Genomic DNA, 26,751 nt, shown 5'->3' on the forward strand with positions numbered 1-26,751 from the left:
GTACAATAGCTATTAAATAGTTATTTGCTATTTAATAGCTACCTAGTTAAAATAATTACAAAATTACCTGTAAAATAAATCCTAACCTTAGTTACAATTAAACTTAACACTACACTATCAATAAATTAATTAAATCAATTAAATACAAGTACCTACAATTAAATAAACTAAACTAAATTACAAAAAAAAACACTAAATTACAAAAAATAAAAAAGTTTACAAGAATTTTAAGCTAATTACACCTACTCTAAGCCCCCTAATAAAATAACAAAGCCCCCCAAAATAAAAAATACCCTACCCTAATCTAAATTTAAAAAGTTAACAGTTCTATTACCTTCCCAGCCCTTAAAAGGGCTTTTTGCGGGGCATGCCCCAAAGAAATCAGCTCTTTTGCCTGTAAAAAAAAACATACAATACCCCCCCCCAACATTACAACCCACCACCCACATACCCCTACTCTAACCCAAACCCCCTTAAATAAACCTAACACTACCCCCCTGAAGATCTCCCTACCTTGAGTCGTCTTCACCCAACCGGGCCGAAGTCCTCATCCGATGGACCAAAAGAGGGCATCCGGAGCGGCAGAAGTCTTCATCCTATCTGGGCAGAAGAGGACATCCGGACTGGTAGACATCTTCATCCAAGCGGCATCTTCTTTCTTCATCCATCCGACGAGGAGCGGCTCCATCTTCAAGATCCCGGGGCGGAACATCCTCTTCCTTCCGACGACTACCGACGAATGAAGGTTCCTTTAAGTGACGTCATCCAAGATGGCGTCCCTCGAATTCCGATTGGCTGATAGGATTCTATCAGCCAATCGGAATTAAGGTAAGAAAATCTGATTGGCTGATTGAATCAGCCAATCAGATTCAAGTTCAATTGGATTGGCTGATCCAATCAGCCAATCAGATTGAGCTCGCATTCTATTGGCTGATCGGAACAGCCAATAGAATGCGAGCTCAATTGTAACTTAGGTTAGGATTTATTTTACAGGTAATTTTGTAATTATTTTAACTAGGTAGCTATTAAATAGTAAATAACTATTTAATAGCTATTGTACCTAGTTAAAATAAATACATAGTTGCCTGTAAAATAAAAATAAATCCTAAAATAGCTACAATATAATTATTCGTTATATTGTAGCTATATTAGGGTTTATTTTACAGGTAAGTATTTAGCTTTAAATAGGAATACTTTATTTAATAAGAGTTAATTTATTTCGTAAGAATAAAATTATATTTAAGTTAGGGGGGTGTTAGGGTTAGGGTTAGACTTAGCTTTAGGGGTTAATACATTTATTAGAGTAGCGGTGAGGTCCGGTCGGCAGATTAGGGGTTAATACTTGAAGTTAGGTGTCGGTGATGTTAGGGAGGGCATATTAGGGGTTAATACTATTTATTCTAGGGTTTGAGAGGCGGGAGTGAGGTGGTTTAGGGGTTAATAACTTTATTAGAGTAGCGGTGAGCTCCGGTCGGAAGATTAGGGGTTAATAAGTGTAGGTAGGTAGCGGCGACGTGGGGGGGGCAGATTAGGGGTTAATAAATATTATGTAGGTGTCGACGATGTTAGGGGCAGCAGATTAGGGGTACATATGGATAATGTAGGTGGCGGCGGTGTGCGGTTGGCAGATTAGGGGTTAAAAAATGTATTAGAGTGGCGGAGATGTGGGGGGACCTCGGTTTAGGGGTACATAGGTAGTTTATGGGTGTTAGTGTACTTTAGAGCACAGTAGTTAAGAGCTTTATAAACCGGCGTTAGCCCAGAAAGGGTCTAATGCTCACTTCAGCCAAGACTCTAAATACCGGCGTTAGGAAGATCCCATTGAAAAGATAGGATACGCAAATGGCGTAAGGGGATCTGCGGTATGGAAAAGTCGTGGCTTGGAAGTGAGCGTTAGACCCTTTCCTGACTGACTCTAAATACCAGCGGGCGGTAAAAAGCAGCGTTAGGACCCCTTAACGCTGCTTTTGACGGCTAACGCAGAACTCTAAATCTAGGCGATAGTGTACAAGAATCAGTTTGATATAACCTGGCAATAGTTTGCAGTCAGCACACAATCTAATCATATAACTTTTTATAGGTCCATATTCTTTCCTGTGTAGAAGAAGCTCTGTATTTGGCAACTGAACTTCGCACATTCAGGGAGCAGAAACTGAAAAAACTCAGAGAAGACCTGAACTATATATGTGAAGCAAGTAAAAAGGTAACTCAGAAATAATATACAAAGAATGAAACCTTGTGTTATAAAATAATTACATCCTGTGATGTAACAACTAAGCTTTAGCAAGTATTGCCTAAATAAAAGGAACAGCAAATACCCCTTTAAACCGTATCTGCTCCATAGTCCCTAAAGAGACCTAGGGGCCTATTTAACAAATGTCTGTCCGTCATGATCCTATCAGCGGATCAGGTCCGACAGACATCGCTGAATGCGGAGAACAATACACTCTCCACATTCAGCATTGCACCAACAGCTCTTGTGAACTGCTGGTGCAACGCCGCCCCCTGCAGATTTGCGGCCAATCGGCCACTAGCAGGGGATGTCAATCAACCCGATCGTATTGGATCGGGTTGATTTCACGCGATTTCTGTCCTCGGCCTAAGAGCAGGCGGACAGGTTATGGAGCAGCGGTCTTTAGACCACTGCTTCATAACTGGTGTTTCTGTTATGAAGCAGTGGTCTAAAGACCGCTGCTCCATAACCTGTCCGCCTGCTCTTAGGCCGAGGACAGAAATCTCTGGCAGAGGAGGTTCCGGTTCCGGTGGGAGGAGCCACGCACCGCTCGTGGTAACTGAGCGTGTATGCTGAGGGCTCGTACTGCACTTCTCCCAGCCATATGCCCGTTGTTGGAGTGGGACTACTTCCTAGGGCAACCGCACTAGTCAGAGGTGCTTGTGGCGGAACTGCGGAACAAGCAAAGTGGCTCAGTTGCAAGAGCCGAATTCGGAAGCACAAGCGAGGCACAAGTATCGATCTCTCAAGACTGCCCAAATTGACCTGTTTCACAGAGAGGGCGACGGCAGCAGAGCCCGAGAGACACAGAGGGCATAGGAGGTCGGAAGTGTACAGAGTGGGGCGGCGACCCCAGAGGCCGAGAACCGCGGAGGAGGTCGTGGGAGGCCAGACCAACGTTAAAAGATCGGGCCGGTCAAGACGGAGCTGACGCTCTGAGCCGGAGATACTACCCTGCTGCAAGAACTGCCAGCCGCAAGCCACAAGGAGGGTCAGCGGTAGTTATAACAGAACAGGCTGGCAAACAGGTGGTTGAATGCCACGCTCTAGGTGATAATCGCAGTCGGATATAGGAGCCGCAACGCAACAAATCGTAAGTCGCACGAGGGTTGGAACGGTACCTACCTTAGCCCAGGTTACAAGCGGCCCAGCGGATGGTTGATTGCCACACCCCAGTTGACAGAGACCACACCAGGAATATCTAAAGGAACTGAGCAAGTATCTTAGTAGTGATTAAGATATTTTAGCTGTGCACGAGTTTTCCTTTTTCCACTTCTCACTACTTTAGCCAAAAGTGTTATTAACTATATAAAGCATCATATTCTACACTATATAAAATAACGGTTGCTAAACTTCCTACAAAAGGAACTTTCTATACTCAAAAGAAAAAAAAAAAAAAAGAAAAAAGGAAAGAGAAAGAAAAGGAGAAGTGAAAGGAAGAGAAGAGAGGAAGAGGGGAAAAAAAAAGGAGAAAGAGTATAAGCAGAAAAAATTTAAGAACTTTCCTCAAGGAACTTTGCTTAAGCTCTAAGACAATCACTTTAATGTGTGTGTCACTGATTTAAACTACAAGAGGGCATAATAAGTGTTTAATAAATGTGGTGACAACACGCATGGTTTAAGATAGGGCTGTGGTAGGCTGCATAGATCAAGCAAAGAAAAAGATCTTCTCTTATAGTATAAACTGTTTGAATGTTGCTTATACCTTTATTTCTATTGCTGAATGTTATGTTATAAAAAATTATTTACATTGATTGCTATGTTAGAAGAGGCCTGAAGGGGTCTAAAGGCTTTGCATATTAGACTACATAAAAAGAATATATATCCTAGAAGGGTCTGCTATGAAATTTTTATAGGCTAGCAAATAAATTGCCATGTTAGCTGGGATTTGCAAATAATTTTCCAGTAAGAACTTAATTGCTGCAAAAAAAAAAAAAAAAAAAAAGTAGTATCTTTTCACTTTATTCTCTCACAAATAGTGGTTCAGTAAGGTAACTTTGGCTAAAGGCTTTAGTTTAAATTATTTCCAGCTATAACTTTTTCTAAGGCTAAAAAGCTATAAGGTTATATAGCTCTGTTTAAGGACAGCGGGGAAATTTAATTTTAAGGTTTTTTTTTTGTTTGTTTTTTGATGCACGGAATATGTTTTTTTGATTAATGCAAGGCTAATTTTTGACCCTACCCAGAAATATAGTCACATAGTTGTTGTTTTTTTTTTTTTGTTTTTTTTTTTTTACATACACACAGATCACTTTTGTTGGTTTTGTTTTATTCACTTTCTCACATATATGGGTATGCACTCTTATCCTGTATTAAATAGTTCATAACATTATCTCACCCTCACCTACACTATACAGGGGAAATATAAAGGGAAGGAAGGAAGAGAAGGAAAAAAAAAAGAAAAAAAGAGAAAAGGGTAATAAAAAAGAAAGACACAGGTATATTAGTGTCACGGTTCACAGTACATGGACAAATATATCACTCACAATAAACACCATTCCCCGGCTATGCCCGCCAAACCAAAAGATAGAAGAACAAGAACATCTGAAACACATCTAGACAGTGCCTTAGAACTTACACCACCTAAAAATGATACGCAGCCCCTTCTAGCCCAAATGTCTGAAATTTTTTTGCCACAGTTCGAAATGCTTAAAAATCAAATGGCAAATATAATGATAGAATTTAAACAATTCTCTACCCGCCTCACTGAAGTGGAGGAGAGAGTGTCCAGTAATGAAGACATATTATATAAACAAGAAAAAAGCATAGCAGATAATAGCAAAATACTGACCACATTGCGAGACAAAATACATGAATTAGAAGATCGTTCAAGACGAAACAACTTAAAAATGATTGGCCTCCCAGAGAATGAGGACTATCTAGACCTTATAACCTTTACTAGTTCCACATTACCTCTCGCTCTGGGTATTTCTATTGATAAAGCCCCCATTGTAGTTGAAAGGGCGCACCGATTAGGTACAAATAGAAGTAACATGAGAGAAAATTATAACAGACCTGTCCTAATAAAGTACTTAAGTTATCAAGATAAGATTAATATCTTAAGAGCGTATAGGAAACTAGGGAATTTTTTTCTGGGCCAAGTAAAAATTCTGATATTCCAAGATTATTCTAGCGAAACCTCAATGAAAAGAAAAGATCTGGCCCCATATTGTTCTAAACTAATCAATGCAGGACTTAAGGCTAGATTAATGTACCCTGCCAGAATAGTCTTGGAGGAAGCAGGAGGAAATATCATTATAAATAATATAGCCGAAGCTAGAGAAATTTGCAAAACGCGACAAATATCTTGAATATAATAAAGGTTATCTGTACTTTATCTAGGACTTTTAAGCAAATGTTTCCGAATTCGAAAATGTTTTTAATACTTAGTGAGTTTTATTGTTTTCTTCCTTTTTTCTCTTTTTTTTTTTTTCTCTTCTTTTTCTCTCCCGCTTGCCTCTCCTCTGCCTCCCCCTTTCTTGCACTCGCTACCTCCCTCCTCCTCCTCCTCCAAACATATATAAAGTTTAAATTGCGTATTAGAGGGGTACTAATACACTCAGACAAATAAGATGAGGATGATTAAGTTCGTTTCATGGAACATAGGTGGGATCACGTCACCTAAAAAGAGGAAGTTAGTGATTAAGCATCTTGCCAAACTGAATCCTGATATAGCATGGGTGCAGGAAACACATCTCAAAAGTATTGAAGCGCAGAAACTTAAGTGCAAATGGGTTGGACAAGTTATAGCATCAGATTGTGCCGGGAGGAAAAGAGGGGTTGCTTTCTTAATTAGCAAGGATCTGGAATATAGAATTCATGATATACAACTAGATGTCAATAATAGATGGATTATCCTTAACATAGAAATTTTTAATGTAAAATATGTACTGTGTAATGTTTATGGCCCTAATACCTCAGACCAATTGTTTTGGAATGATATAATTGCAAGATTAATTCTGCATGAAACACCCAATGTAATATTAGCGGGTGACTTCAATCTAACCCCAATACCTTCATTGGATAGATTCCCTTATAAGCAGAGGGGTAGGTCAACACAGAATTCTAGACTGTTTTTCCAAATATGCAAGGAATTAAAACTTCACGACATATGGCGTGTCCACCACCCTGCGGGCAAAAGCTTCACCTGTGAGTCACACGCGCACAGATCCTTCTCCCGTATTGACTTTTTCTTAATTTCTAATGCTCTTTTGAGAGATGATGTGAGTGCAGAAATCGGTGAAATCATATTATCGGACCATGCCATATTAACGTTATCAGTAGGGAATAGAGAAAGCCAGGGGATCAAAGGAAATAATTTCTATTTTCCAAAGTATATGATAAATGATAAAGCATTTCAAATGTGGATAAAGAGCAAGTGGCGTGAGTATTGTATAAATAATCAAGGTTATGCGAATAAATATGAGGTGTTTTGGGAGGCAGCAAAGGCCTTTCTAAGAGGGGAGATCAAACTACACATGGTCAGCAAAAAAAAAAAGATTAGGGCTCGGGAAAATCAATTGACAAAAACGGTCTCGAGGGCATATCAAAACTATATAAATAATCCATTAAAAAAGCACTGGGATAAGTATCATAGTGCACGCCAAGAAAGAGATCTATTTATGGCTGCAAAAAACATACAGCAGGAAGCTAGAATGAGCGCTATTTATGGCGGACGCTATGGGAAATCTGTTAAATATTTGGCTAGGCTAGACAAAGCTAGGAACCAGAAGAATGTGATCGGGAATATTAGCTGGGGAGGCCAGAACTTCACCCAAATGAACGATATTAGTAAGGTTTTCCTAGATTATTATAAGAACATATATGCTGCCAAAATTATAGATACAGAAGTAAGTAAGATATTCTGGGATAAGATTGAGTGTCCACAGATTACACTAGAGCAAGCTAAGTCAATAAATGATCCCATATCGTTAGCCGAAGTCATAAAAGCAATTGAAGATTCTAAACTTGGAAAAGCTCCCGGGCCTGATCAAATACCCGCGGAGTTCTATAGAATGTTGAAGACAGATATAGCACCCATACTGACTTGTTTATTTAACTCATATTTCATAGATGGGAAAATAATGTCTCGATTTTTCTCCGCGTCGATCATAACCCTTATCCCAAAAAAAGACAAAATCTTATCAGATCCAGGGTCATACAGACCTATCTCTCTGTTGAATACAGACTATAAACTATTAACAGTAATAATTGCAAATCGTTTGAAGGAAATACTATGTAAAATTATACATCAAGATCAGGCCGGTTTTATGTATGATAGATCACCAACAAAAAACATTCGTAAAACATATATGCTAATAGAATATTTCTGGAACAAATTGCATAAGGAAAAACCAGCGTATCATGATGATCTTGCTATGGTTGTGGTCGACGCGGAGAAGGCATTTGACTCTATAATATGGGAACATTTGTATATTTCCCTTGAAAAGTTTGGCTTCTCAGGTAAATTGATTGAATTCATTAAAGCCATATACAACTACCCCATCTCTTCGATACTGGTCAACAATACTCAATCAGATTTTTTCAGATTAGAGAAGGGAACGCGCCAGGGGTGTCCCTTATCACCCCTCCTATTTAATGTAGCCATTGAGCCACTAGCAATTTATCTCAGACAAGAACTGGAGGGAATAAAGATTGGATCTCAGAAGTTTGTGCTTGCCTTATATGCTGATGATCTACTTCTTTATTTCCAACAAACACATAGAAATATCCCTACTGCGTTCAAGGAATTAGATTTATTTAGTAGTATTTCGGGCTACAAAGTCAATACGCTTAAATCAGAGATTCTATGGATACACAAAAACATGGATAGCAAGAAACAATATGAGCTAAGAGAGGTTACAAAGATTAGATATCTAGGAATCATGTTACATAAAGATCCTAATTGTTGGTATAGACTTAACTTTACGCCCTTCTTTTCACGACTTAAAAGCAAGTTGCAAAGATGGGCACTACTCCCTATTTCCTTGTCTGCTAAAATAGCTATGATTAAATCTATCCTATTCCCTCAGATAATTTATATTATGAATAATTTGCCATTATTCATTAAGGCAAAAGACATTAAAATATTCAATCAATTATGTGCTAAATTTCTTTGGAGCAAGTCGCGACACATGATAGCCATTAAAAAATTGTCACAACTGAGGGAACATGGGGGGCTAGCTTTCCCGGACATTAGATTATATAACATGGCCATTTTGGCTCGGAATGCGGTGGATTGGCTTCTGTCAACCGAGGTACTAACTAACTTAACTCTGGAAGAGAGCTTAATATATCCGTTTGCATGTAAAGCAATTTTACATTGCACTCTTATAGAACTCCCAGACAGCACCAAAAGATTTATCAGTATATACAACGTGATTAAAGCATGGCAAATGACATGTAAATATCTTAAAATTAATTTTTCTATTTCCCCCTATCTTCCGATCAGAGGGAACCCCAAGTTTATAGCCGGATGCGACTATCAGGTATTTAAAGAATGGGCGGATAAAGGATTTGACAAATTTCTACAAGTCTTTGACCAAAGGTTTAATTTAAGAACCTTTGAGAGTATTGCTAGAGAATTTGATCTCCCCAAGAAGGAGAGCTTTTTCGCATATCTCCAGCTACGCCACTTTGCTAACAAGAAAGCTAAGTTAGGGAATTGGCCAGTAGGTTTTAAACAAATTGGAGACTATATCAATATATACAAGCAAGGAAAGCACTCAATATCATTATTATACAAAATTTTATTGGCAAAACAAGGTCAATTAAATAATGAACAATATATAGGTTATTGGGCAAAACATTTCCCAGAACTTAACGGGGATCACATTAAGAAGGGTATCCAATGGCTGATTAAAGCCCCCCTCCGTTCCTCTTGGCACGAATCTTTTCTAAAATTACTTAACAACGCCTATATTTCGCCAAAAAGATTGGCAGTATGGTCTTCAGAAACAATCAGTAACACTAAGGGTGTGTTACTACTAGGGGGCGCACAGGACCTTATATGATTATTATGTAAATAGGCTAAGAGAGAAGAGAACAAGATATTACATATAATAACTATAATAAAATATACTATACGGAATAATGTAAACAAAAGTGAAACAATTCTTATAAATATGGGACTATGAGAAACATAGGATACAACACAAATAATAACAAATACAGTAATAAGAAATTCCTGAAAGGTTCTTATCTGGAAATGCTGTCTTCTTCTGCAATGTTATATAGATGGTAAATGTCCCAATTGGGGTGGGTATAGTCCCAAATGATGAATGTGATCAAATACCAGGATGATCAATGATCAGGAACACAGATGATGACTGGAGTCAGCTGCTTTGTCAGGGAAATCAGGATCTAAGAGCAAGTTTTCTCTGTGAAAAAAATCACAAAAAGACAAAGGCGCCTCCTAGTGTAATACAGTTGGTGAAAGAGATTTGATAGGTAATCAAAAAGGTACTCACAAGTGGAGCAGCACCCAATTGTGCTAAATCAAACAGACTGGGATCTCACAGTGTCCCAGCTCACTGACACTGCAAGGAAACTGGTTTCTCCAATGTCTTGCCGGACTGACAGAGCTCAGACTCTCACAAAGAGGTTTACATAAAACCAAATTTTATTAATAAAATAAAAATCTCAGTGTCTCATGACACTAGATATTAAAAGAACAAGCAACGCGTTTCTCAGACTGCTGTCTGTTTCATCAGGCTTCTCTCAGAAGCCTGATGAAACAGACAGCAGTCTGAGAAACGCGTTGCTTGTTCTTTTAATATCTAGTGTCATGAGACACTGAGATTTTTATTTTATTAATAAAATTTGGTTTTATGTAAACCTCTTTGTGAGAGTCTGAGCTCTGTCAGTCCGGCAAGACATTGGAGAAACCAGTTTCCTTGCAGTGTCAGTGAGCTGGGACACTGTGAGATCCCAGTCTGTTTGATTTAGCACAATTGGGTGCTGCTCCACTTGTGAGTACCTTTTTGATTACCTATCAAATCTCTTTCACCAACTGTATTACACTAGGAGGCGCCTTTGTCTTTTTGTGATTTTTTTCACAGAGAAAACTTGGTCTTCAGAAAGCTCGGGAATATGCCACAAATGCTCAATGCCTAGGGCTGATCTGATGCATTGTTTCTGGTTATGCCCCAAAATAAGGCAATTCTGGCAGAAGGTTAACTTTTGGCTAAATAAATTTTGCCCTGAACATTTAGTTCTGGAACCTATAAACATCTTTTTTCTAAACATAACAGCTCAGAACTATGATTTGGTCAATACTATTATACTTATAGGTCGGAATTTAATTCTAAGAAATTGGAAGCAGACCAGAACAATACCTTTTAAGATTTTCCTAGAAGCAGTGAGACAACAGATCATATTCGAACAATATAATGTGTCAAACCTACACAATAAACCAACCCAATGCTTTTTCAATAAGTGGGAAAATATTATCCAGACATATCCGCTTCCCATGCAATATATACTTACTAAGGCATTCCACAAAACAGACTACTTTGAAGGTCTGATATTAAGAGAACTATTTCCAGTATCTTGGCTTTGAAAAATTGGGGGACTCTTAGATTATAAGACACCTTTACGTGGCGTGGTGGAGGAGGAGGTGGCTTTTTTTTTTTTTTTTTTTTTTTTTTTTTGCTATTTTTCTTTCTCTTTTTCTTCTTTTTTCCGATCTGGTTAATGAGAACAAAATGTAATAATTGTATTTAGACGCAACACAGCATTTTTGCTTTTTTTTTCTTCTTCCTTTTTTTTTTTTTTTTTCTTTAGCCTACTTACAATGTTTATTTACTGTGTGATGTCCATAAGGTAATGGGCACGGAACCTGGTTATTGTCTAGGCATAAATGCTAGATATTTATCTTTTTATTTCTGTATACATGATTGGAAAAAAAAAAATTTCTTTCTTACCCTGCGTGGTGCAAAATATGAGCAAATGAGCTCTGTTACAGTTATATTGATAGTGAATGAAAAATAAATAAACATATTAAAAAAAAAAAACTGGTGTTTCTGGCGAGTCTGAAGGCGTGACAGAAACACAGGGCTTCAAGCTTCATACTGAGCTTGATAAATGGGCCCCCAAAAAATAATTGTGTAATTCAGATTTACAGCTCTGTGTGGGATAAACACAATCTATACACAAAACAAGAAGTATTTAATGCCCATTTAAATTATTTGTGGAAGAAGTTTGTGCATGGTAAGTATGAGGGGGATCTAGGCTGCCCCCTACTGGTGGTGGCTGTTAGAAGTAAATGAAGGGAGAGGGCACGGTCCATTTGACATGGGGATAAAGATCCAGAATGTTGAACTAGAAAAGTTACATTTAAAATGAAGAGCAAAGCATATTACATTAAGTTAGAAGTATATTTGCAACATTTACGCCTAGATTTAGAGTTTGGCGTTAGCCGTCAAAACCAGCGTTAGGGGCTCCTAACACTGGTTTTGGCCGCCCGCTGGTATTTAGAGTCAGTCATTAAAGGGTCTAACGCTCACTTTCCAGCCGCAACTTTTTCATACTGCAGATCCCCTTACGCCATTTGCGTATTCTATCTTTTCAATGGGATCTTTCTAACGCCGGTATTTAGAGTCTTGGCTGAAGTGAGCGTTAGAAATCTAACAACAAGACTCCAGCCGCAGAGAAAAGCCAGGAGTTAAGAGCTTTCTGGGCTAACGCCGGTTTATAAAGCTCTTAACTACTGTACTCTAAAGTACACTAACACCCATAAACTACCTATGTACCCCTAAACCGAGTTCCCCCACATCGCCACCACTCTAATAATTTTTTTTAACCCCTAATCTGCCGACCGCACACCGCCACAACCTACGTTATCCCTATGTACCCCTAATCTGCTGCCCCTAACACCGCCAACCCCTATATTATATTTATTAACCCCTAATCTGCCACCCCCAACGTCGCCGCCACCTACCTACAATTATTAACCCCTAATCTGCTGACCGGACCTCACCGCTACTATAATAAAGTTATTAACCCCTAATCCGCCTCACTCCCGCCTCAATAACCCTATAATAAATAGTATTAACCCCTAATCTGCCCTCCCTAACATCACCGACACCTAACTTCAAGTATTAACCCCTAATCTGCCGACCGGACCTCGCCGCTACTCTAATAAATTTATTAACCCCTAAAGCTAAGTCTAACCCTAACACTAACACCCCCCTAAATTAAATATAATTTTTATCTAACGAAATAAATTAACTCTTATTAAATAAATTATTCCTATTTAAAGCTAAATACTTACCTGTAAAATAAACCCTAATATAGCTACAATATAAATAATAATTATATTGTAGCTATTTTAGGATTAATATTTATTTTACAGGTAACTTTGTATTTATTTTAACCAGGTACAATAGCTATTAAATAGTTAATAACTATTTAATAGCTACCTAGTTAAAATAATTATAAAATTACCTGTAAAATAAATCCTAACCTAAGTTACAATTAAACCTAACACTACACTATCAATAAATTAATTAAATAAAACACCTACAATTATCTACAATTAAATCTAACACTACACTATCAATAAATTAATTACATAAAATACCTACAAATAAATACAATTAAATAAACTAACTAAAGTACAAAAAATAAAAAAAGAACTAAGTTACAAAAAATAAAAAAATAATTTACAAACATTAGAAAAATATTACAACAATTTTAAGCTAATTACACCTACTCTAAGCCCCCTAATAAAATAACAAAGCCCCCCAAAATCCTATCAGCCAATCGGAATTCGAGGGACGTCATCCAAGATTAAAGGAACCTTCATTCTGTGTTAGGACGTCGGAAGAAGAGGATGGATCCGTGCCGGAGGTCTCGAAGATGGAGCCGCTCATCGTCGGATGGATGAAGATAGAAGATGCCGCTTGGATGAAGATGTTTGCCGGTCCGGATCTCCTCTTCTGCCCGGATAGGATGAAGACTTTGGAGCCTCTTCTGGACTTCTTCTTGCCGGATAGGATGAAGGCTTCGGAGCCTCTTCTGGACCGATCGGTGATACCCGGCATGGTGAAGATAAGGTAGGAAGATCTTCAGGGGCTTAGTGTTAGGTTTTTTAAGGGGGGTTTGGGTTAGATTAGGGGTACGTGGGTGGTGGGTTGTAATGTTGGGGGGGGGGTATTGTATGTTTTTTTTTACAGGCAAAAGAGCAGAATTCTTTGGGGCATGCCCCGCAAAAAGCCCTTTTAAGGGCTGGTAAGGTAAAAGAGCTTTTCCATTTTAATTTTAGAATAGGGTATGGCATTTTTTTTATTTTGGGGGGCTTTGTTATTTTATTAGGGGGCTTAGAGTAGGTGTAATTAGCTTAAAATTGTTGTAATATTTTTATTATGTTTGTAAATTGTTTTTTTATTTTTTGTACTTTAGTTAGTTTATTTAATTGTATTTATTTGTAGGTATTTGTAGGTAATATTAATTTAATGATAGTGTAGTGTTAGGTTTAATTGTAGATAATTGTAGGTATTTTATTTAATTAATTTATTGATAGTGTAGTGTTAGGTTTAATTGTAACTTAGGTTAGGATTTATTTTACAGGTAATTTTGTAATTATTTTAACTAGGTAGCTATTAAATAGTTATTAACTATTTAATAGCTATTGTACCTGGTTAAAATAAATACAAAGTTGCCTGTAAAATAAATATAAATCCTAAAATAGCTACAATATAATTATTATTTATATTGTAGCTATATTAGGGTTTATTTTACAGGTAAGTATTTAGCTTTAAATAGGAATAATTTATTTAAAAAGAGTTAATTTATTTAGTTAGATTTAAATTATATTTAACTTAGGGGGGTGTTAGGGTTAGACTTAGCTCTAGGGGTTAATAAATTTATTAGAGTAGCGGCGAGGTCCGGTCAGCAGATTAGGGGTTAATACTTGAAGTTAGGTGTCGCAGATGTTAGGGAGGGCAGATTAGGGGTTAATACTATTTATTATAGGGTTATTGAGGTGGGAGTGAGGCGGATTAGGGGTTAATAACTTTATTATAGTAGCGGTGAGGTCCGGTCGGCAGATTAGGGGTTAATAATTGTAGGTAGGTGGAGGCGACGTTGGGGGCGGCAGATTAGGGGTTAATAAATATAATATAGGGGTCGACGGTGTTAGGGGCAGCAGATTAGGGGTACATAGGGATAACGTAGGTGGCGGCGGTGTACGGAGCGGCAGATTAGGGGTTAAAAAAAATATGCAGGGGTCAGCGATAGCGGGGGCAGCATATTAGAGGTTAATAAGTGTAAGGTTAGGGGTGTTTAGACTCAGTGTTCATGTTAGGGTGTTAGGTGCAGACTTAGGAAGTGTTTCCCCATAGGAAACAATGGGGCTGCGTTAAGAGCTGAACGCTGCTTTTTTGCAGGTGTTAGGTTTTTTTCAGCTCAAACGGCCCCATTGTTTCCTATGGGGGAATCGTGCACGAGCACGTTTTTGAAGCTGGCCGCGTCCGTAAGCATCGCTGGTATTGAGAGTTGCAGTGGCGGTAAATATGCTATACGCTCCCTTTTTGGAGCCTAACGCAGCCCTTCTGTGAACTCTCAATACCAGCTGTATTTAAAAGGTGCGGGGGAAAAAAGCACGAGTAGCTAACGCACCCCTTTGGCTGCAGAACTCTAAATCTAGCGGTTTGTTTCTTTTAAAACCCTTCAGAACTTTTGTATTAACGTTTATTATGAATATGACCCACTGCAAGTGCATTGATAGGACATAGGATGCTCATTTTCAACCCACGCATACTAATTACTGTAGTTTTCAACTTGACTTTCATGTAGTGTTAATTGTTTTATCGACTGTTTAGTTACATTCCCATTCTGAGGTAGTAAAACATACTGGTTTGTAGCTTTAGAGAATAAATAGCAGCTGTTTATGCAATTTTAATGTGCAAGTGTAATATAGGTAATGTATACATGCTATAAGTGTGATATATGTAATGTATATATGCTGTGAGTGTGATATAGGTAATGTATATATGCTGTAAGTGTGATATAGGTAATGTATACATGCTGTAAGTCTGATATATGTAATGTATACATGCTGTAAGTGTGATATATGTAATGTATATATGCTGCAAGTGTGATATAGGTAATGTATACATGCTGTAAGTCTGATATATGTAATGTATACATGCTGTAAGTGTGATATATGTAATGTATATATGCTGTGAGTGTGATATAGGTAATGTATACATGCTGCAAGTGTAATATAGGTAATGTATACATGCTGTAAGTGTGATATAGGTAATGTATACATGCTGTAAGTGTGATATAGGTAATGTATACATGCTGTAAGTGTGATATAGGTAATGTATACATGCTGTAAGTGTGATATAGGTAATGTATACATGCTGTAAGTGTGATATAGGTAATGTATACATGCTGTAAGTGAGATATAGGTAATGTATACATGCTGTAAGTGTAATATAGGTAATGTATGCATGCTGTAAGTGTGATATAGGTAATGTATACATGCTGTAAGTGAGATATAGGTAATGTATACATGCTGTAAGTGTGATATAGGTAATGTATGCATGCTGTAAGTGTGATATAGGTAATGTATACATGCTGCAAGTGTAATATAGGTAATGTATACATGCTGTAAGTGTGATATAGGTAATGTATACATGCTGTAAGTGTGATATAGGTAATGTATACATGCTGTAAGTGTGATATAGGTAATGTATACATGCTGTAAGTGTGATATAGGTAATGTATACATGCTGTAAGTGTGATATAGGTAATGTATACATGCTGTAAGTGAGATATAGGTAATGTATACATGCTGTAAGTGTAATATAGGTAATGTATGCATGCTGTAAGTGTGATATAGGTAATGTATACATGCTGTAAGTGAGATATAGGTAATGTATACATGTTGTAACTAATATATTGCACTAATGCTTATTATTATGCTCTGTATGTGGTTGTCTTAAGGAATTCTAATTCTATATTCCTCTATGTACAATGCACCAATCCTTCGCTTTAGCTCTGGTTGGCTTCTGGGATTTGGGGTTCTTACACATAATATGTTATTTAGGGCGGCGGTGCCATATTCTTTTGTTTGTCTTGTAGCCAAAATCCCTGTCACTGGTACCAAATGAAGAGAAGGCGACAGAAGACACAACATTTATAAAGGATTGCCAAGAAAAACAAGCAGAGCTGGAGCAAGTCTACAGGAAGCAGATGTCAGAGGAGAGGTTGAAACTACAAGACCAGTTAGAACGAGGAGAGCTCAGTGGTTTGCTGAAACAGGTATGAGACCTATAAATATCAGCAAGTGCCACCTCTTGTTATCCTTTTGTCTCCGAATCTTCAGATACGCCCTGACAATAGCCATAGTGATATCTAATAACAAGAGAACGACCACCCAAGCTCTCCTGAGACTCAACTGCATTTGAGTTTATAGCAAATAGGGACAGAAGGCAGATGCAATACATAAGACTGTTCTAAATGTTTTTGTAGCAGTTCTATAGATTCTAGTGTAAAGATAATATGCTCTGTTTCCTTCTTAATACAGGGAGAGTCCACAGCTGCATTCATTACTTGTGGGAATACTGAACCTGGCCACCAGGAAAAGGCAAAGACACCCCAGCCAAAGGCTTAAATACCTCCCCCACTTCCCTCATCCCCCAGTCATTCTTTGCCTTTCTGCGCAGTAGTGTTGGCAAAGAAGTGTCAGAAGATTTTGGAGTAGTTCCTTATGGAGGGCAGTACCCTTCGGGATGGGACTGAAGTTTTAAGTAGTCTTGTCAGCCTCTCAGTGAGAGCATTGATAAAAGTTAGAGTCTGGAGATACAGGCAGAGTCTTTCTGCAAAACCATCCCGACTCATATTAACAGCTCCTAAGCAATCAGTATTGACGAGTTTCCCTGCCTGCTTTTCTTCACTCAAGTCCTTGTCAGAAGCGAGGCTACGATCTGTCAAACTTAAAGGACTGTGGGGGGTAGTTATCAAGCCGTCAACCTCAAATACGCTGGAATTCCGCAGCGTATTTGTGGCGAGGCTGATTCGCCTTAGTTATCAAAGGCTCGAGACTGGCAAAAGTAGAATTTTGTGACGTAAGCTTCGATCCGCCGGACTCAGTCCGACACAGATCGATTCTTACGTCACTCCAGATGTTCCGCACACAAGTGCGGCACATTCTCACTACTTTTGCTAGCTATCAAAAAACTAGCAGGTACGCTCGGCACTTTTACGGCCCAGCGTACCTGGTTTTCAATCTGCCACCCCTGGAGGCGGCGGATCCCATAGGAATCAATGGGAGTCTGACCATAGCGAAAGTACAAGTTCGCTGCTGACAGACATCCCATTGATTTCTATGGGAGCTGTCTACACCTAACACCCTAACATGTACCCCGAGTCTAAACACCGCTAATCTGACCCCCCCTACACTGCCGCAACTAAATAAAGTTATTACCCCCTAAACCGCCGCTCCCGGAGCCCACCGCAACTATAATAAATGTATTAACCCCTAAACCGCCGCTCCCGGAGCCCACCGCAACTATAATAAATGTATTAACCCCTAAACCGCCGCTCCCTGAACCCGCCGCAACCTATATTAAATGTATTAACCCCTAATCTGCCCCCCCTACACCGTCGCCACCTATAATAAATTTATTAACCCTTATCCTGCCCCCCACTACGCCGCCGCCACTGTAATAAAATTATTAACCCCTAAACCTAAGTCTAACCCTAACCCTAACGCCCCCTAACTTAAATATTAATTAAATAAATCTAAATAAATTAACTCTTATTAACTAAATGAATCCTATTTAAAACTAAATACTTACCTTTAAAATAAACCCTAATATAGCTACAATATAAATAATAATTATATTCTAGCTATCTTAGGATTTATATTTATTTTACAGGTACCTTTCAATTTATTTTAACCATGTACAATAACTATTAAATAGTTATTAACTATTTAATAGCTTACCTAGCTAAAATAAAGAGAAATTTACCTGTAAAATTAATCCTAACCTAAGTTACAATTACACCTAACACTACACTATACTTTAATAAATTATTCCTATTTAAAAATAAATACTTACCTGTAAAATAAACCCTAAGATAGCTACAATGTAATTAATAATTATATTATAGCTATTTTAGGATTTATATTTAGTTTACAGGTAACTTTGTATTTATTTTAGCTAGTTAGAATAGTTATTAAATAGTTATTAACTATTTAATAACTACCTAGCTAAAAGAAATACAAAATTACCTGTAAAATAAATCCTAACTTAAGTTACAATTAAACCTAATACTACACTATCATTAAATTAACTAAATAAACTACCTACAAATAACTACAATGAAATACAATTACATAAACTAACTAAAGTACAAAAAATAAAAAAAGCTAAGTTACAAAAAATAAAAAAATAAGTTACAAACATGTTAAAAATATTACAACAATTTTAAGCTACTTACACCTAATCTAAGCCCCCTAATAAAATAACAAATCCCCCCAAAATAAAAAAAATCCCTACCCTATTCTAAATTACATAAATTTCAAAGCTCTTTTACCTTACCAGCCCTTAAAAGGGCCATTTGTGGGGGCATGCCCCAAAAAGTTCAGCTCTTTTGCCTGTAAAAGAAAAATACAACCCCCCCCCAACATTAAAACCCACCACCCACATACCCCTAATCTAACCCAAACCCCCCTTACAAAAACCTAACACTAATCCCCTGAAGATCATCCTACCTTGAGTCGTCTTCACTCAGCCGAGCCACCGATGGAACTGAAGAGGACATCCGGAGCGGAAGAAGTTAATCCTCCAAGCGGCGCTGAAGAAATCTTCCATCCGATGAAGTCATCATCCAGGCGGCGCTGAAGAAGTCTTCGATCCGGCCGATGTCATCTTCAAAGAGGCGCTGAAGAGGTCTTCTATCCGGGCGAAGTCATCTTCCAAGCCGGGTCTTGAATCTTCCTTCCGCCGACGCGGAACCACCTTCTTCACCGACGGACTACGACGAATGACGGCTCCTTTAAGGGACGTCATCCAAGATGGCGTCCCCTCAATTCCGATTGGCTGATAGGATTCTATCAGCCAATCGGAATTAAGGTAGGAAAAATCTGATTGGCTGATGGAATCAGCCAATCAGATTGAGCTCGCATTCTATTGGCTGTTCCGATCAGCCAATAGAATGCGAGCTCAATCTGATTGGCTGATTGGATCAGCCAATCGGATTGAACTTGAATCTGATTGGCTGATTCCATCAGCCAATCAGATTTTCCTACCTTAATTCCGATTGGCTGATAGAATCCTATCAGCCAATCAGAATTGAGGGGACGCCATCTTGGATGACGTCCCTTAAAGGAGCCGTCATTCGTCGTAGTCCGTCGGTGAAGAAGGTGGTTCCGCGTCGGCGGAAGGAAGATTCAAGACCCGGCTTGGAAGATGACTTCGCCCGGATAGAAGACCTCTTCAGCGCCTCTTTGAAGATGACATCGGCCGGATCGAAGACTTCTTCAGCGCCGCCTGGATGATGACTTCATCGGATGGAAGATTTCTTCAGCGCCGCTTGGAGGATTAACTTCTTCCGCTCCGGATGTCCTCTTCAGTTCCATCGGTGGCTCGGCTGAGTGAAGACGACTCAAGGTAGGATGATCTTCAGGGGATTAGTGTTAGGTTTTTGTAAGGGGGGTTTGGGTTAGATTAGGGGTATGTGGGTGGTGGGTTTTAATGTTGGGGGGGGGTTGTATTTTTCTTTTACAGGCAAAAGAGCTGAACTTTTTGGGGCATGCCCCCACAAATGGCCCTTTTAAGGGCTGGTAAGGTAAAAGAGCTTTGAAATTTATGTAATTTAGAATAGGGTAGGGATTTTTTTTATTTTGGGGGGGTTTGTTATTTTATTAGGGGGCTTAGATTAGGTGTAAGTAGCTTAAAATTGTTGTAATATTTTTAACATGTTTGTAACTTATTTTTTTATTTTTTGTAACTTAGCTTTTTTTATTTTTTGTACTTTAGTTAGTTTATGTAATTGTATTTAATTGTAGTTATTTGTAGTTAATTTATTTAGTTAATTTAATGATAGTGTAGTATTAGGTTTAATTGTAACTTAAGTTAGGATTTATTTTACAGGTAATTTTGTATTTCTTTTAGCTAGGTAGTTATTAAATAGTAAATAACTATTTAATAACTATTCTAACTAGCTAAAATAAATACAAAGTTACCTGTAAACTAAATATAAATCCTAAGATAGCTATAATATAAGTATTAATTACATTGTAGCTATCTTAGGGTTTATTTTACAGGTAAGTATTTATTTTTAAATAGGAATAATTTATTAAAGTATAGTGTAGTGTTAGGTGTAATTGTAACTTAGGTTAGGATTTATTTCACAGGTACATTTCTCTTTATTTTAGCTAGGTAAGCTATTAAATAGTTAATAACTATTTAATAGCTATTGTACCTGGTTAAAATAAATTGAAAGGTACCTGTAAAATAAATATAAATCCTAAGATAGCTAGAATATAATTATTATTTATATTGTAGCTATATTAGGGTTTATTTTATAAGTAAGTATTTAGTTTTAAATAGGATTCATTTAGTTAATAAGAGTTAATTTATTTAGATGTATTTAATTAATATTTAAGTTAGGGGGGCGTTATGGTTAGGGTTAGGTTTAGGGGTTAATCATTTTATTACAGTGGCGGCGGCGTAGTGGGGGGCAGGATAGGGGTTAATAAATTTATTATAGGTTGCGGCGGGTTCATGGAGCGGCGGTTTAGGGGTTAAACTATTTATTTAGTTGCGGAGAGGTGCGGGATCAGCAGGATAGGGGTTAATAATTTTATAATAGAGGGCGACGGTATAGGGGGGGCAGGATAGGGGTTACTAGGTATAATGTAGGTGGCAGCGGTGTCCGGGAGCGGCGGTTTAGGGGTTAATACATTTATAAGACTTGCGGCGGGGTCTAGGAGCGGCGGTTTAGGGGTTAATACATTTATAAGACTTGCGGCGGGGTCTAGGAGCGGCAGTTTAGGGGTTAATACATTTATAAGACTTGCGGCGGGGTCTAGGAGCGGCGGTTTAGGGGTTAATACATTTATAAGACTTGCGGCGGGGTCTAGGAGCGGCGGTTTAGGGGTTAGTAACTTTATTTAGTTGCGGGAGGCTCCGGGGGCGCCGGTATAGGGGGTAGAACAGTGTAGTTTAGTGTGAGTGCTTAGTGACAGGCTAGCAATAAAGCTGGGAAAAAGCCGAAGGGCAGCGAGATCGGATGAGTGATAACTGTCACAGTCCGCTGCTCATCGCCCCGCGGCTTTTTGACAGCTTTATTTGATAACTTAGGCGAACGTATTCAAGGTCCGCGGCGGCGAAGGTAGGCGAGCTTAGGCGGGCGTATTGGGCCGGCGAAGGCAGAAAAGTAGACGGCTTGATAACTACCCCCCTGTGTTTCTGTTCCATGGCATAGATTCCGGTAAGATAGTTTCATTTTTTATACATATGTTAATGATAGAAGACAGGGTCACAGTAAGAATCCTTTTATCTGTAAAGAATCAAGGGTTAATATCCCCTGAGGGGGATTTTTGACCAGTGGGGTTGTTTAATCATGTTTGTTATGTGATTTTGACTGCTTTGTGTGTAAGACGTTTGGACTCCTAGGCTGATACGGAACATACAGGTTATTTATTTTTATTATATTGAGAGCTGCGCAGTTTTATAAAACTGTCACGCTTTTTCCTTAGCAGGGGCAGTCCTGCATGACGCACTGGGTGACCGGGTATTGTCACGTTTTTTCCCACATTTCCTATTCCTGACTGTGTGTCTGCAGCAAGGAGCAATTTTCTCTATCTGTCTGGGTCATAGGGGGTGGTGAGGGCCACAGCCATTGGGGGTATAAGGTGCCAGTTGTTCTTTTCTATAATTAGACGAATTATGGAGAATTTTCTGATAATTTAGAGGGGGATCCCTCTAATACTGAATTTGATACCTGTGTATATTGTGAGGAGCATCAAGTAGTCCAGACCTCTCAATTATGTTCCATATGCCACAACAGGGTGTTCTCATTAACCAATGTTTAGATGTTGGAGATCACTGATCCGTCCGCCTCTGAGGATTCCTTGTCCCGTGAGGTGTGTTCCCTAGAATCTTCTGTTCCTACACATGCAGTTTCCCCGGGGTACCGCTGCTCCTTCACCTGAAGTTTTGCATGGCTATCTCTAGGGCCTTAGCGATTTTACCTCTTCCTGCTACATGCAAGCGAAGGGTTAATCCATGCACTTCTGCCCAGGGTCCATCATGTAAATGTACGATTGTATACAATTAGTCATCTGGGGATGCAGTTCCCTCTGAGGCTTCAGAGGTAGGACCTCCAGGGTCAGAGTCTCTTGATTTGATTCCTCCGACTGAAGAGGATTTAGCATTTAGATTTAGAATGGCACACATGCGCTTGCTTTTGAGAGAAGTTTTGGCGATGTTAGAGACTCCTAGTACTGATCCGTCAGTCGTATCTCTGTCCTCTAAATAAGATAGCGATCTTTATTAGACGAGTGGAGAAGGATGGAGTTCCTATTCTTTTCTCGTTTACACATTTTATTTTTATTTTTAGAATCCCAGTCTAGAGCTCTACAGGGGAGTTTGTGTTGTAGGACAGGCAGGACCTGTTTATTTGCACATTTCTTGTTGGCTATCACTTTTTGTGCACTTGCCTATTTTCTTTTATATCTGGTAGGATAGTTTTTTGTTTAAGAACTCTTCGTTGTTGTATAAACTCTTTATAGGAAGACGTTTCGTCTTATGGGATGTTAAACGCTGACGACTTCGATTGTAAATATTATTGGAGGCTTCCTATGGAAGCGTCTCGATTCAGTTCGAGGTGATGGTTCCCTCAACATTTTTTAGTCAGATTTACGTCATGGACTGTTCGCAGTCTGCTAGCAGAAGCTGTAATTTAAGAATTTTCTGTTTAGTCCTAGAATTGCACTGACAGATATATTGGTTACGTTTTCTCTTTCCTTCTTCTCTAGAAAGGGAGTTGGTTCTAGCTACTCTGGCCCAGACTGAGCAGGTCCATCTATCAGTAAGGGAGAGAAAGGACCTGTTTTAGGTTCTGTCTTGTATGGACCTCCTGCATTTCTGGGCAGTTTTTCTTCTTTTGTCTTGTCTTGCGACAGAGAAGTTTTTTTTTCAGGTGTCTTTTGGAGTATCTTTGCAGTGTGAGAATATTTCCATTACACTGTTTGTTTCAGGGTCCAGTATAGGGAGGGATCTCCTGTCCTATTTGGATTCCAGGGTACTCAAGCAGAGCTTGATTTGCCTCCTTCTTTTTGAGGATAATATAAGTTCTCTCTTCTGGGTTTGGTTTGGAAGCACTACAGGTTTACTGTTGAAGAGGATATCTTTCCTTTTTTCTTCCTCTGGGGGTATTATCCGGTTCCTTTAGACCGTCTCGCCCAGTAATCTCGTTATTCATACTAAGTTTTCTGTTTGGGATCTGGGGTTTATTGGACAGTGTTCTGATTACAGTAACAGATAGTTCTCGTGGCTTGACGATGCTGGTTGATTTACCGTAGTATTGTCTGATAGAAGACTTTTAGGGACTTTTTCTGTCTTCTTCGATCCTCAGAGATGGATCTAGGCCAGAGTTTCTCTGGTGCAGGCACCAGGTTGGATCCCTGGACATTAATTTATCCTTCCTAGCCAGGTAGACTTTACCTTAAGGTTAACCCCTTCAGGTCGTGCCTTTTAGACCTACTTCAGTCCATCGCTAGCTCGGTGTTGGGGGGGTGATGACTTGTCTTGGGGTCCTGTTTGGACTTCATCCCTTTTGCCAGGCCTCATCCCATCCGAGGTTCGGTGTAGGTGGAGTCAGTGCAGTGGAGATGTTTCAAATCTGTCTTTGCAGATTTTCATGGACTACTTGTTGAGAGAATAGTTCTCTCATGTCTTTGTCAAGACCTCCCTATCCTGTGGGACATTTTTCTTATCTCCAGTGGGAACAGTTTGGACTTCGGTCGCAGCCCATCAGGTTGGTGAGGGCATGCCTAAAGGGGCCAGGATTCCTGGAAGTTTTCCTCCCATTGATATGTTGGATCTTCAGGCAAATCCGTTCTGCTCTAAGGGTCTAGTCTACTGGGTTTGTCCCAGTGTAGGAATCTAGTCAGTCTTATTTTGCTGACTTGGATCCCCTTCTGAGATCGAGAGTCTACCTAGCGTTGGGGGGTTGCGTTTCAAGTTTGGTGGTGGGCAGAGGCCCACTGTAGCTCGCCTTCTTCGACCATCTTTAGGACGGATTTTATCTAGAGATATCTTTTTGTTATCTGAATTGCAACTGGAAGGGGACACCAAAGGAGAATCTTTGGACGCCCGTCTTTATTCCAGTCTACCCATTATGGGTCATGTTTCAGGATCTTCAGGAAGAACTAATGCATACATTAGCAGTGCCTTGGAGGTGCATTACCTTTTTTTTCCTTTTTCTGCCATATCACTCTTGCCTTGAGTGGTGGCTCGAATCTAGAGGGGTAGGCGTCAGTGATTCTGACCGCTCCGTTGAGGCCGCATAAGTTGTGGTTCCTGATTTCGTGGTTTGGCCTCTATGAAGTATGTCCTTGTTGCAGGGATCTGCTGGAACAGGGTCGCTTTTTACTTCCTCAAATCTTTGTTCTCTGCTATGGGTTGAAAGATGTTTCTTAGTCTTAGCTGATGAGACAGTTTTTTGGAGAGGTTATGGTCCTCTCCTTGAAGTGCGTAGCTGGTCCCTTGTAATCTATCTCAGGTGTGGAGGACCCCTTAATCTGGGAAGCACATGGTTTGTCCTGGCACTCTAATGGGCCTGCCAGGACTTGACTTGATCTGGAGAAGGGCCTCTTAGCTAAGTTCCTTGTTGGGACAGTATTGACTATGTCTGGTTTTTTTTGTCCGGCTCTAGAGGATCGTTGAGTTTCTGGACGTACAATTTTTTACTAGAACTTTGTGGTCAGGCAGGTGTGTAGTTAGGATGCTCCTTCTTAGGGTTTGGACTTTGCTCTTATAGTATTGCATCAGGCTACCTTTGTACCTATGCATGATGTTGTTTCTAGGTTGTTATCTTATAGTCCTTCTACGTCTTTTCTTACTTCTGCGAGCAGAAGTCTCTGAGTTACGGCCTTGCTGGCATCCCTCCTTTTTGGGTGTTCCATGATAGTAGGCAATTCTGCAGACTTAAGTAGGATTTCTCCTAAGGTTGTGTCATATCACATTTTCAGCTGAAGGTTTGGGTACATTTTTATCTCCTATTCCATCTTCGCGAAGGAAAGCTTTCTACTTGATATGGAGTAGTGCCTTAAGGATCTATCTTCAGGCTACGTAAGAATAGACAGTTTTCTCTGTTTATTATCTATCTGAGAAGTGTAAGGGTCAGAGGGCTCTTAGTCTTTCTTATATTTTTAGCTTGAGGAGTATCTTCCGCTTGGGTCATGACTCAGCAGGACGCTAGCCTCATCAGAGGTTAACAGCTCAGTCTTTTCAAGCAGTGGCATCCTCTTGGGCCTCTAAGATGAAGCCTCTAGGGTTCTTTTTGGTGGGCAGACTATTTGGCCTTCCTTACATTCCTTTCAACATTTTATTAAGATTCCTGCTTCGGTGAAGCAGTCTTCCGAAGCAAGGGTTTGCAGGCTGTGGTGCCCTTAGAGGGGGCCACCTCTCTTTTTGCCCTCCCGTTAGCATTCAGTGTACTCTGTAGCTTGGGCATAATCTTCCCACACCTAATGAATGCAGCTGTGGACTCTACCTGTATTAAGAAGGAAGACATAAATTATGCTTCCCAGATAATATCCTTTACTTCTGTACAGGGATATTCCAAAGGCTCCCGCACGTGTTCTCAGTTGGGTGGCCCTAAATTGTATTTCTCCTACTGTTCCTGGTTCCCTTGGCAGAATGACTGGGGGATGAGGGAAGTGGGGGGGGGGGGTATTTAAGCCTTTGGCTGGGGTATCTTTGCCTCCTCCTGGTGGCCAGGTTCAGTATTCCCACAAGTAATGAATGCAGCTGTGGACTCTCCCTGTACAGAAGGAAAGGAAATTATCTGGTAAGCATAATTTATGTTTTCACCAGATTTATTTTCAAACGCTAGTGTTTGTCTGTAACTCCTTCCAATTAATTAAACACTTAACCAAAGTTTAACTCCAGTCGCACTCCACTCCCATTCTGCTTCAAATAAGAATATGGCCAGTGATAGGGGCATACGTATGTAAGCCTGCTTCTTATATGCCCACTAGCCACAGCCTCACCTAACGGGCACGTGAGCATAACTTTGCATCTAACATAGGAAACAGAATTTATTTTCCCACTACAATGCCCAAACTAATTAATCATCCAGCACAAATAAAGCAGAATAGTGTTTCTATGTGACCATGTATAATTTATGTGCCATGTAAATGAAATACTACAGATAATCTCTTACGCCTAGATTTAGAGTTCTGCGCTAGCCGTCAAAACCAGGGTTAAGGGGGTCCTAACGCTGGTTTTGGCTGCCCGCTGGTATTTAGAGTCAGTCAGGAAAGG

General features: G+C 39.4%; 1 protein-coding gene across 1 annotated transcript in view; it reads left to right on the forward strand.

Moving 5' to 3' along the window:
* Window positions 1-26,751, forward strand: part of LOC128638168 (uncharacterized) — a gene marked incomplete in the record, with an annotated part of 174,028 nt that overhangs the window by 70,150 nt on the left and 77,127 nt on the right. The window contains 2 exon segments of the mRNA XM_053690032.1: window positions 2,081-2,203; window positions 16,328-16,507. Of these exon segments, the coding sequence (XP_053546007.1) occupies window positions 2,081-2,203; window positions 16,328-16,507 (303 nt within the window).

Source organism: Bombina bombina, chromosome 8, assembly GCF_027579735.1.
Source record: "Bombina bombina isolate aBomBom1 chromosome 8, aBomBom1.pri, whole genome shotgun sequence".
NCBI lineage: Eukaryota > Metazoa > Chordata > Amphibia > Anura > Bombinatoridae > Bombina > Bombina bombina.